Below are 12473 nucleotides of genomic sequence, written 5' to 3' on the forward strand. Positions count from 1 at the left end.
ATTGTTTTTGTCGCTCCCTGCAGATCTTTATCCAGGGCGCCCAGGCAGAGGTCCTGACTCTGAGCAAAGCTCCTCACATCACGCTTCCTCCTCGAGCATCTTCCAGAACTGTGCACTGGAGGTAGGACACATGAACAGAGTCTTTGTTTCCGCTGCGCTCTCACTGCTGACATCTAAATAATTCTGTCTGATTTGACACGTTATCGCACTTACAGGTGCTGATGTCCAGCTGCTCCCAGTGCCGCTCCTGTGAAGCTCTGGTGTATGACGAGGAGATCATGGCGGGCTGGACAGCTGATGATTCCAACCTCAATACCAACTGTCCTTTCTGCCACACGGTTTTTCTTCCCTTATTGCACATCGAGTTTCACGACCTGCGCACAATGACCGGGTAGGAAACTGTTTTTTTTTTTGTTTTTTTTCTTGTCTAGTAACACGCAAACATTCTTTGTGGCAAATCCGATTTAAATATCTCTGTTCTCTTATTTTCCTATTAAGGTTTTATGTGAATCCCAGTGCCTCAGGGGACAGTATCCACAGCACCAGTCCTCAGCCCACAGCCAGCAGCTCAGCTGACATTAAGACACCCGACCTTATCACGTTCTCTGAGGATGAGCCGAGGGAGACTCCAGAAAATGATCCAGGAGCACAGAAGAGGTACAACTTCATCTCAATTCACTGAATGTACCACAGGTTGGACTCTGAAAAGATGGATTTGCACACAGCACAAAATACAGTCAAAAGTTTAAGCACACTCATTCATTCATATGAATGGATGAGTGTGTCCCAAATTTTGACTGCTACTGTATATGTTAAAATCTGCTCTTAATTTTCCTGGCTGTCAAATAATTTGCTAAAATGCAGAGGGGGAAAGTTATGATTATGTGTGTCATTATAATGTGGATGCCTTTCCCATTTGTAACCACTAGATGGCAACATAATCCATCTTGGTGAATGGAATAAACTTTTTGTGGTGCATCATTGCATTACTGTTGGGTCTTTCCCTTACAGTCTAAAGCACCTTGAGGTGACTGTTGTTTTTTTGGTGCTATATAAATAAACTTGTATTTCCAGTCTGATTCCAGAGCCAGTACAGTCGGACCCTCTGGGTCTCCTGGAGCACCAGGCAGCATGTAAGCAGCAGAAATGCACCGGGACTTCTCTGACACGTAGCAACAGTGTTGGAGGACCTCTGCAGAGCCTGGACTACTCTCAGAGACCTGGACACGGCGTCTCCACCACCAGCCTTCCCTGCAGTCTGCAAGAAGTGTCGGTCAGTGCTGCTTTCTGTTCCAAACTATCACTGACAGTAGTGCTTTTACTTATGTGGAGTTACTGAATGGAATTCTGTGCGTCTGCAGGATGGCATGGGAACAAAGCGGCCAAATCCCAAGCCCGTGTCTGTGCCGTACCTCAGCCCCTTGGTACTGCGCAAGGAGCTGGAAACATTGTTGGAGAATGAAGGAGATCAGGTACACACATACGGACATTTCTCTCATGCTTTAATGTTTATTGTATATGTCAGCCAGCAGATTCAAGATCCTTCAAGTCACACTTTGTGCTTTATCCATCCAGGTAATCTACACCCACAAGTTTCTCAGCCAGCACCCAATCATTTTCTGGAACCTGGTGTGGTATTTCCGCCGCCTGGACCTGCCCTCTCACCTACCTGGTCTCATCCTCACCTCTGAACACTGCAACAACGGAGTACAGGTCAGACCACATTGCAGTGTGGTTTTCTATCCTCTTCTAAGTTTTTCTGTCTCAAGGTCTGGATTTCTATCCATCAATGTGATCTGTATAGTTGTCCACCACAGAGAGAGAGTGCAGCTGTGATGAAACAACCTACAAGGTGGTTGAAGAAAGGCAGCAGTTAGCTGAAGCAGAGCACTGAATCAGACATGAAATGTTATTTTCTCATTTTTCTTCACTGGTTATCTTTTTAAAACACCAATAAACACACCTACACCTTTGCATCCCTCTGCAAGAAGATACTACATGCAAGATTTTGCTAAATCCTGCCCTCTGCCTGCTGTGTGGGTGTACCACTGTTCAGTGTTAGCAGGAGGAACTGTGTCACATTTATGTATTGTTTTCAGTGCAGCACAAGTCTAAAGAGGATGTGATCACATTAATGGATAGACGCACACTCGAATTGTCTTTGTGTGTCTTTGAGCTGCTCAACGTGGAAGAAAAAAAAAATCTGTCCCACTCTCATGTTCATCTTCCATGTTGTAGCATGAAAACTGTGACACCATCCATTGCAACTCACTTCTTTGTGTTCTTCACTCGTGTGTGAAGAGTACAGCATCTGAATGAAGCTGTGAGGAATCTTTACATAAGTGACCTACATATATACTTTGACTTTAATAAACTGAAGCCAGCAATGATGTGCAAACCATGAATAATAAAGTTTGAGTCATCTAGACCCAAAACAGCAAACTCATTACTTCAGAGGATCTACTTTTTCTTTCTTTGAGACTCTGTTAATTAGACAGTACCATGTAAGCATTGTTATAACATAATGGCTTATTTTTGCAGTTGCCTCTGACGTCACTGCCCCAGGACAGTAAGCAGGTGTACGTACAGCTCCTGTGGGACAACATCAACCTGCACCAAGAACCCGGAGAACCTCTTTACCTGCTCTGGAGAACCTTTTGTGAGTGTGCAGACAGACAGCATCCATCAGTATCGTTTTGACTTTAATAATACACACATAAAGCCAGCAAACGTAGAACATGTAACTGCAGATTGCATCGTGATCTTTCAAATTATTAGGCATGTATGTACTCTTTAACGACCACTGGGGGGGGGCACTAGAGTCAGGTTTTTAAACTTCAAGTGAATACTCTTTAGTGCACATTAGGCAATAATAAACCAAATTAACTTGGCATGCATTGATTAATAACTTTTTAAAAGATTGACAAAAAAATCTAATTCTGACACAAAAGTTAATTCTTTTTGTTAAAATGTGTCTGCTGACCAGAGCAGATCAGATCCGAGGCTCATTGCTAAAAGAATATCTCAGCAGATGTTCTGATAGTTTGGTGTTTGTGCTCTCAGTGGAGAAGAGGGGCACTCTGGCTCCAACAGATCACCAGGAGATTCGCACCCTCCTCAACACAATTGTTCGCAACATCCAGACCAACGATGTCTACGGGCCGATCAACCTGCTGATCAGAGAGATCAAACGGCGTCCAGAAGGGGTCAGACGACAGAGGTCAGCCTTTGCTCAGTGTTCCCTGTTTAGTCTTTCCTTTAAAAGCACTTTGTTGTGTATTTGCTGCAGCGCATTAGTCGTGAAAACATGTCTAATGCCTCACGTATGTGTTGTGAATGTCACTCAGGAGTGTCTATAGAGAAATCCTGTTTCTTTCACTGGTGGCCTTGGGACGGGAGAACATCGACGTAGGTGAGTGAATGTTTGAAATAAATAAGATCAGCTGTGTGGAAATAGAAAAGCCAAGACATGAACTGTTCCTAAATCCTATCTTTGTGTCACTGGCACGCAGAGGCCTTCGACAGAGAGTACCGCCTGGCCTACGACGAGCTGAGCGCAGAGCAGCTCAAGTCTTTGCACTGCATCGATCGCCCGCCCGCTCCCAGCGTCCAGTGGTGCCTTAAATGTTTTGGGACCCCTTTCATCTGAACGGATCCTCCCAGCAGCAGAGACGCAGACTCTTACTGGTCATGCTTCACCTGTAGGGAACGGGGAGACCTTTCAGACATCTCCAACTGCCTGGACACGGTACTGCTTCTTCCCTTTGTCCTGGAAGAAGCCCACTGGCTGTTTCTTTTTCTCCAAGCAGCTGCCTAAAAATGGAACTGTTTTTGTAAACTTTCTGGAAAGCTGTAATGAATCTCCTGAGACTAGTTGAGTTGCTTTTCCTGACAGACACTGTATAGAACGATTGATCACTGTACAGAATATCTGTGTATGCCTGCATGTCAGCAGCCTCGCTCTTGGCTTAAATCTGTCCTATCTGTACCCATATTAGCTCAGTGTGAGACAGTGTACAGACTCCACCTCTTCCTTTGTGCACTTTGTGAAGAAGAATAAGCAAATCAAGTTCACCTGTCTTTTTTTGTACAGTCTGGGGGAAACCTCAGATGAGGTTGCCTTTTTTTTTTTTTTTTCTTTTTTTTTCAGGTGGCACGCCTGGTTGTTGTGATCCAAGTCTTAATGAATGTTCAAGTTGTCTAAGTTCAGATGTACAGGCTCACATTGGGGCTCTCTGTCTGTGTAGCTTTGCATTGGCAGAGACATTTAAATGGGAGAGGACTGAGGCTATGGACAATCACTAATTATCAATCACTAAAATAGATTCATAACATTCCAGACGCTCTGCGATCAAAGCAGGTCTCACAGGATTATTGATCTCTGTATTAACACATGTGACAGCAGCTATTTGGAAAGTAGAGATCATTAAAAAAAAAATCATCAGTCTGAAGCATAAAGGTGTGCCACGCTGACACCCACACATTAAAACAGCAGAGGTGCGCTGGCTTCAGTTGGTCTTTTTTTAAAAGCTGCATTTTTAACAGTGACATGCTGCAGTTGTTCAGCTAACGTGTCGCCTTATGATCATGAATTAGAGCTGTAACATGTGCTCGGGCTCTTCTTGTCTCTAGCACAGAACGAACCTTCGAGGTTCAGACAGGATCTCTTATGGTTTACATAAAAGTGCAAAGGGCTCTTCAGGACTGCTGAACGCCTTTGACATGACATTCCACTAAACAGAGAAACAGATGGGAAAACTGCAAAGTGCTGCGATGAATTGCTGGGAAATGGGTGAAGATGGACCTACATGTGGAGTTGGGAGTGAGTGTGGCGCTGTACTCGTACAGATGAGAAACTGTGCTGTAAAATATTCAATTTGCACTGCATAGATTAGAACCTGATCTTAGTCCCCATCAGAGTAACAATTTAAACCATTTTTCATCCAAAAAAAAAAATCTCAATTATTTATTTTTGTATTGTTGACATTTGGATTGCAGCTGGTGTGCTAACTTAGTTTTTATAACTAGCTGCCCCCACTTCCCTTTTAATCTGTCTTAGGGGACTTCGCCCTGTACTGACTTTGTAAAGCTCCTCATGGCAGAGGATGTACAGAAAGACTTTTTTAAAGATAGCAGGTCAAATGTTCTTTTACCGTCCTGTGGAAAGGAAATGAATGTCTACACGTAAGTGTGCTGCAATAAATGAGTTTGTGAACTGATTGAAAACAGTGTGTCAGTTGTTGTCTTTGTGTTAAGAAGAATTTGTATTTTATTGCCATGAAAATAATCTGGGAAAAAAATGATTTCATTGTTCAGGTCATATTAATGGCATTTTGTCTGTGTTAAGTAAGTAAGTAAAGTTTATTTCTATAGTGCTTTACAAGAACAAAGTTCACAAAGTGCTTTACAAAACATAATAAAATGACACATTTAAAATGGAATAGTGGAATTAAATAAAAGCCAACCTGCACATGTGGGTGTTCAATTTCTTTTTAAAAATGTCTACAGATCTTAAATCCAGTGGGAGTGATCAAAATTTTGTTGGTTGATTTTTGGATTTTTGGTTTTAGTCTGTAAAACAGAAGCAGCTTCGTCTACTACAAAAAGACATTCTGACAGCAGCAACAGCTCCTCCTGGCATAAAACAGTAAATGGGAGATCGTACCGGTCAGTTTCTACTGTAAAAATCATTAAGCATATTTCTCAGTTTGGATTAAAAGCCACTGGACTGTTTTGCACCACTAAGATGTGCCGCAGAAACCATGAGCCACGGCTCTGTGTTCATAGCTCAGGGAGAGTACCTGAGTACTATACCGAGCTGAAAATTCGGGGTTACCCCTGCATCAGACCCGTCGCTATGGGCGGGCCCTAGGGGGCCGTGCCCGCCCACTGATACGCTTGGGCCCGCCCACCCAAGCCAGATCACTAATCAAGCTAATAATAGTGGTGCCCCCCTTAAGACTGAGATCTGGCGACGGGACTGCCCTGCATCTAGTTAGGTTGACATTTACAAACTTTGACAAACCACAAGCGGTTTGTTTGACTGGGTTAGCAGTGAAGAGTAACAGGAAATGGGGGAAAGATACAGCGGAAATTGGCGACGGGCAAGGCTGGATTCATTTGCAGCTGAATACAGAGTACTCAGACAGTGGGCATTGTCTTTATGAGTTGAATTTTAGTACTGCAAATATTTGCTCAGTTATTTTACACTCCTGATTAAAACAGACACCTTTTCTGAAAAAACAAAAATGTTGAGAGAGGCATGTTGGCAAATGTGTTCCTGGCACTGTGACCTTTCTCTGACATTTGTGGATGATGCGGGAATTTTTTGAGTGTCTTATAGAGGAATTCACTGGCGCACCGGTGTTGTGAATTATGTTTAGGAAGCAATGAAAAAATGGTGCGCATTAGGACTTTGGATTTGAGCAGTGCTGTCAGTGACTTCTCTGAGCACAAGGACAGAAAGATGAAGGTGTGGTAGGTGAGGAGTGTAATTGCAAAGAAACTGGATATGAGCTGAAGCTATTATGGATGGAGATGTTGAACGTGCATTGGAGTCCAAACAGCTGTGTGTCCTGCATTTCAGTCCACAGTTTCGTGTAGAACTCACAAACGACCACACTGATGGACTGGTTGCCGCCCTTTCCAGGGACGGAGAGAGGCTGCCTGTGATATTCTGCAGGACAGTCATGATGCCGATCTTGAGAAATGGAGATCAGGGGTGTAGCAGCAGTGTGTGACCATCAGGGCCCTGAGTTCGCAGTGCTTCCATCTAAACAGCAAAATCCACCTAGACAGGGCCTTCAACATCGAGCAGGAGCTGCAGAGTCTGAACATGTGTGACCTGGCCGACCTGGGTTACGGTGAGTGATCGCTCCCTTTTATTCTCTCCTCTTGCTTGCTCTCTACATGACGTCATACCACACCTGTGGTTGATTGCAAAGTGGCGTCCCTTAGGATAAAGGCATGCGGCTTGCGAGTTGGATTATTCCTCTGTTTAGCGTAAAGTGTGGAAGTAACAGAGCAGCCCGGTCGAATGGTGTTAATTTCTCGTGTGAATACGACAGGTTGGCGCTGCAGTCGCTTGACCGCAGTTACGGATGTGCATTTAATTGCAGTGCAGCTTGAGTTTCAGCGTGGTGGTATCTGCCTTTCCGGTCTTGTAACAAACTCTGTTCCCCCGTGAAAATGTTTTCCCCGTGTCGGGAGCGCGCAAGAGGCGGATCCGACAGTCTGACAGCCTTTTCTGATCGATTTCTCGGTAAAACGACTCCACAAAATCATGTCAAGGTTGTGACTTTCCCGTTAATTTGCAGCGCCTGAAAAAAATAGTTCCAAAAACAAAAAACGCTAAAATAAATAACAAATAAATCTGGTCTTCTGTGGGTCTTTTTCTTACAGTTTCGCGTTGTTTTTTAATCGCCGACGCCGAGAGAATCAAAGTGTTTTCCAACTTCTGTCATGTTCACTTTGGCCTGACAGATATCAGTCAGCCACCAAACAGTGTTTTCCAACACATCGCGTGTATTTATCATTCTTTATTGTTGATATATGGAAGCTAGCTGATGCCAGGACTCCAAAAATTACACTTCCTGAAAAGTTGAGAGTGTAGGCTTTCTGGTAAATCGCTCTCTAATGTAAAATATGACATTTCTGGATTAATGAGAGATATTTCTAGTTGCTAACTTTTGGTAGTTAATGTCTGTTGTTGTGTTTTGTCTAAAATAATCATCTCTAGCATATGTATTACATACCTTAAATTATTCCTCTATCAGTCTGTGAAGTATGAGAAGATAGTTCCTCCCTTTTTTCGATTGATTTAAAAAAAACAATACTTTTAGAAACATCAAAGGGGAACTCAAAACAAGTGCGCGCTCCCGACACAGGGGGAACATACGCCAGCTTTAAAATTGTAATGGTTTCAGCATAATTGGTCACAAATTTGTTTCTTGTAGGATTCCCAGCTCTGTTAAAAAAAAAACAAAAAAAAAACGGGTTATCAGCACCTGTTGCAGTTTAATATTCCTGCTGCGTGCTTCATCCATGATGAAGTGATTTTTCCCCGATCGCCAGGCTGCTGTTTTGCCTAATAAGGATTGTTTTGCCTAGCGACTTATCGTCACAACATCTGTTCTGCCCTGAGCCAGATGTTGTGACGCCTCGCTAACGGATTCGCATCCACCTGGATTAAGTATATCGCCCCGGTTTGACACATCATACTGGAACTGACTGTGATGCAGTGGTGGTATCGAATCTAGCTTGGCGTCCCTTTTTACTATTGTTAGTTTGGTGGTTTTATGCTGGGGTTTTAAAGTGTTTTTGAACCCAGTGTGTGTCGTTATACATACTGGGCATTTTAGAATTGTTTGTTTTTATTTATTTTTAGACTTGGTCAAATTGCTCTCGTAAGGTGCTCGTTTTTGTGATCGCAACTCATTGTGAGAGTTTTTACTTGGTTTTGTTTATACTTCCCTTTTTTTTTCTGTGGTTTTAGGTGTGACTGGGGAGCGACAGGCCAGTAGCAGTGTGAGCCCTTCTTGGTGGTGGGGTTTTGTTCAGTTTGTGGTCACGTTTGCTGTGCAGCACGTGGGGTGAGACTAGTGTGTTGCCATGATTATTCCTTTTTTTTTTTTTTTCTTTTTTTTTTTAATCCTTATTTGTTAATAAAGGAATTGTGTTAAGCCAGAACTATCTCTGTCCCAGTGTATAACTTCGAACCTGTGCATTTTATTAAGGTTTTTATTTCTACACCTAAAATTAATACTTTCTGGAGGGTGAAATTCCCTCCGTGGCGTTGTCGCAGCAATTCACTAAAACACCAAAAAAAAGGCCTTGACCACATCGTCACACATGTTTATGCAAAAAATAGATGAGTGTGTCCAGGCTCTGTTACTCTGCAGGTCTGTTGAAATGTTGCTAGTTTGTCAGAAATATAAATAAAGAAAATCCACCCTCACCCTTGGATTTCTGTCGTTACAGCCGCGTGCCGTTAGAGAATGAGCATACAAATTTGATGTATCCAGTTATGAAATATTTTACATGCTTATTGAACCTTTTAATATCCTGAAATATGCCCACATCCGACATTTAATAAATACACAATATTAATTACAAATCTAATCATGTTTATTCTTGCCATGTATTATTATAAAGAGCTGCAATCTTTCAATTTAAAATTTCGCTTTCTGCACATTTGAACTATGTTGGATCACATCTGAAGAGGCAGAGAAGTAACTTAATAGAGCCGACTGACCCGGAGCAGCGTCAAGATGTGTGTCTGAAGTAAAATAGCATTTTACTGTTTCCATATAATTGTATATTAAGCACCAGTTCGCATTTTGAGCTACGAGCGCGTTTGCTTCCAAATGCAGCGCTGTGATTGGTCAGATCTGTTTCAACAAGTACTCTAATTCAAACGACAGTGAGCGAATTATTTCACATTAATGGTTAGAGATGAGCATTTTTAAATACATTGTTAGAACACGGTAATTATTCCATTATATGCCACTTTAATTTTTTAATCGAATTTAAGATAAGGTGATTGAAAATGATTACAAAATCCATGGTTTTACACTGTAATGGCAGTGAGATTAAAAAACTGTGGTTTTAATGGTAGTCAATGGGGCATTTTTGGCCACGAAGGTGCCCAGAGTACCTGGCACTACATCAAAACAATTTTGTTGCTAATCTTTGGCATATCCAAGAATCTAATTACCACAATTGCCCCCATGCCCCTTATATTTATTATCAGTAAAATAATTAATTTTGTATGTGTGGTTGTTGTTTTTAAATATTTACAATATTGGAGCTTTCTCTATCCATCTCGGGCTTCTGGTGGGCTTTGCACCCTCGTCAGTACTTTTTTTGTTTTTTCCTTACAAATTAATTTTTCCAGGTGGGGGCATGTTTTTTTTTTTTTTTTTTTTTTTTTTTTTTTTTTAAACAAGTGTAGCAGTTGATGAACCATTGTGGTTTATTTGCGATCCCCTTTTCCTGTTCTCTCACCTTTTCTCTTCTCTCTCAGCCTGTCAACTCTGGCATTATAAGGACACATGTATATGTATGGGGAAAAAAACAAATAAAATAAAAGGACAAACGTTAACAAGAGGAGCCTATAGAGAATTTATAGAGCTCATCTTGGAGAAGTATTCAGATCTTAATTCTGGTTGCTGCCAGACGCTATATAAATAACATGAAAATAGAAATGTTGCAAAACAGTTTTTTTTTTACAGTAAATGATTCTTTACACACACGTTTTTCAGCAGAAAGAATAATAAAATATATTTATTTTTCTGACAAACCAGCAGCGTTTCAACAGAACTGCAGAGTAACAGATTAAACATTTCTGATCCAATATTCATTCATTTTTCCATAAACATGTTCAGTGTCTGCAGCTCCTGCTCGATGCTGAAGGCCCTGAGGTGGATTTTCCCGGCTGCTCTTTAGATGGAGTCGCTGCGAGCTCAGGTCGCTGATGGTCACACACTGCTGCTACACCCATGATCTCCATTCCTGATGAACGCCATCATGACTCTTCTAAAGAAGATAACGGCCACCCTCTCTCTGTAGATGTAAAGGAGGGCAACCAGTCCATCGGTCTGGTCGTAGGTGAGATGTACACGAAACCGTGGACCCAAATGCAGGACACACAGTGGTGTGGGCTGCAGCGCAGCAGTGGCATGCTCACCGTCTTTATCCATGTAAGCTTCAAGTCTGGCAGAAGAGAAGAGCAAATCAGTTATTAAGTGCAGCAATAACTTGGTCAGAGTTTGGCAACTTATCTGAGATCGGAGCTCTAACAATCTGCTATAAGATTGAGATTCATAACAATGACTGTCTGTATACACCCCTGCCAGGATGTGAAAAATAACTGATGTTCAAACGCCAAAGAAGAAACAGACCTCTTTCTCTCTCTCGCAATATTTTGGATTATTATGAATGTGTGTGTGTGTTTGTGAAAAAAAAAAAAAACTGTCGTTAGTCTTGTACAATATGTCTGAGATTTTCACCTGTTTACATCTTTTCTTATTGGCTGCAGGAGAGGGAGCCTGCTGCTGTGTGAGGGATAAATCTTACACCGCTGAACAGTCCACTCAGAGAGAGCACAAACCCTGCGCGTGTGCAGCTGTTGTCACCTTTGTCTTAAATGCTCGTTCATATAATTACAATAAAAATCTTCACCCGACACAAAGTGCACTTCTGAGGTCATAAAGCAAAAGATCCTGACTATACGTCCATTGTCAAAATCGGTGCCTGATATGCTTATATTTGCACAGAATAATGATGACATAATTCTCGAAGTAACAATAAAGTAACCTGTAAGAAAACATTCCACCTTAAAAGCTGATTGTAGTTGCCGATTTACTGGTCAACGAGTAAAAATAAAAGGCATCCTGGAACAGCTAAAATGGCAAAAGTCAACTTATATTAGAAACAAAATTAAAACAGTGCATGTCATCTTAAAGTCACTAACCTTTATTAACTGAAGATGACTGTCCGTTTACTATTCTGTTTCAGCAATGCACTCAGTCCACAAAGCTGTCACAAACAAGACAAATCCTCCAACATCACCCACTGCTCATGTTATGCAGTGTATGTATGTACATCGCATAACATGTACCTTCTTGAAAGGGAAGTGTGACAAGTTGCGGAACACAGCCTCTGAAGTTCACCGCAGCTTCATTTTTACGGCTTGTCATACGTTCAGCTGGGTGTAGCTACTGTCAGTCCCATCGCCAGATCTCAGTCTTAAGGGGGGCACCACTATTATTAGCTTGATTAGTGATCTGGCTTGGGTGAGCGGGCCAGGGCGGGCCCAAGCGTATCATAGCGACGGGTCTGGCTACTGTTCAACTGCAGAATGAGATTTTGTCCTGGGAAGCAACTGAGTGATTTAGAGGAAAGCAGCTTGGTTTTGAAAACAGGAACTAACTTAGAAGTTATCAGGCTTTTTGTCAATTTTCGATCAATAAATAATGATGCTGACCTTGAAGACCTTGGTGGATGTAAGCTGAATTTTAATGGATTGTTAACATGATCCCACTCTACACCCTTACAAAGTTTTATCAGAATTCATTCAAAACTTTTAGAGCAGACAGAATGACACACACGCATATACACTCTAACACAAAACATAACCTCCTTCACGGAGGTAATCAGACTGAACCCAGAACCACCTTGTAGTAAAGCACCAGCGTCAACCTGATGAATTTTCTTGCGGCAAGGAACATTTTCTTATAAAACACCACCACCTAGTGGTGAAAAAATTAAACATATTTCTAGTTGACAGAATTTTTGCAAATTCTGATTAGAGTTCCTTTCATGTTCGTGCAGGTTAGGGTTTGCTGTGGCCGGTCTCTGTGAAGTCAAAGTTTATCCTTCCGCCAAGCAACGGATCTAGAATAACCTCATTACTTACACTCCACTAAGCGCGTGAATATCTTAATTAAAAGTGGTGCGGTTTCAGGTGCGCG

The 12473-nt window shown here is 41.9% G+C and overlaps 1 protein-coding gene across 2 annotated transcripts in view; it reads left to right on the forward strand.

Annotated features, from left to right (window-relative positions):
• The window catches only part of dennd4c (DENN/MADD domain containing 4C), a 38306-nt gene extending 33080 nt beyond the window's left edge, over window positions 1-5226 (forward strand). For both annotated transcript variants that reach the window (XM_030722594.1, XM_030722595.1), the window contains 10 exons: window positions 24-121; window positions 216-391; window positions 499-657; window positions 1075-1273; window positions 1362-1472; window positions 1576-1713; window positions 2542-2659; window positions 3064-3220; window positions 3348-3412; window positions 3513-5226. In XM_030722594.1, coding sequence (XP_030578454.1) covers window positions 24-121; window positions 216-391; window positions 499-657; window positions 1075-1273; window positions 1362-1472; window positions 1576-1713; window positions 2542-2659; window positions 3064-3220; window positions 3348-3412; window positions 3513-3649 — 1358 coding nt within the window. In that variant the 3' untranslated portion in view covers window positions 3650-5226. The remainder of the gene's footprint in view (window positions 1-23; window positions 122-215; window positions 392-498; window positions 658-1074; window positions 1274-1361; window positions 1473-1575; window positions 1714-2541; window positions 2660-3063; window positions 3221-3347; window positions 3413-3512) is intronic.
• The last annotated feature ends 7247 nt before the right edge of the window (window positions 5227-12473 follow it).

The sequence above is a fragment of the Archocentrus centrarchus genome (genome assembly GCF_007364275.1).
Source record: "Archocentrus centrarchus isolate MPI-CPG fArcCen1 chromosome 18 unlocalized genomic scaffold, fArcCen1 scaffold_23_ctg1, whole genome shotgun sequence".
NCBI classification, from domain to species: Eukaryota; Metazoa; Chordata; class Actinopteri; order Cichliformes; family Cichlidae; genus Archocentrus; species Archocentrus centrarchus.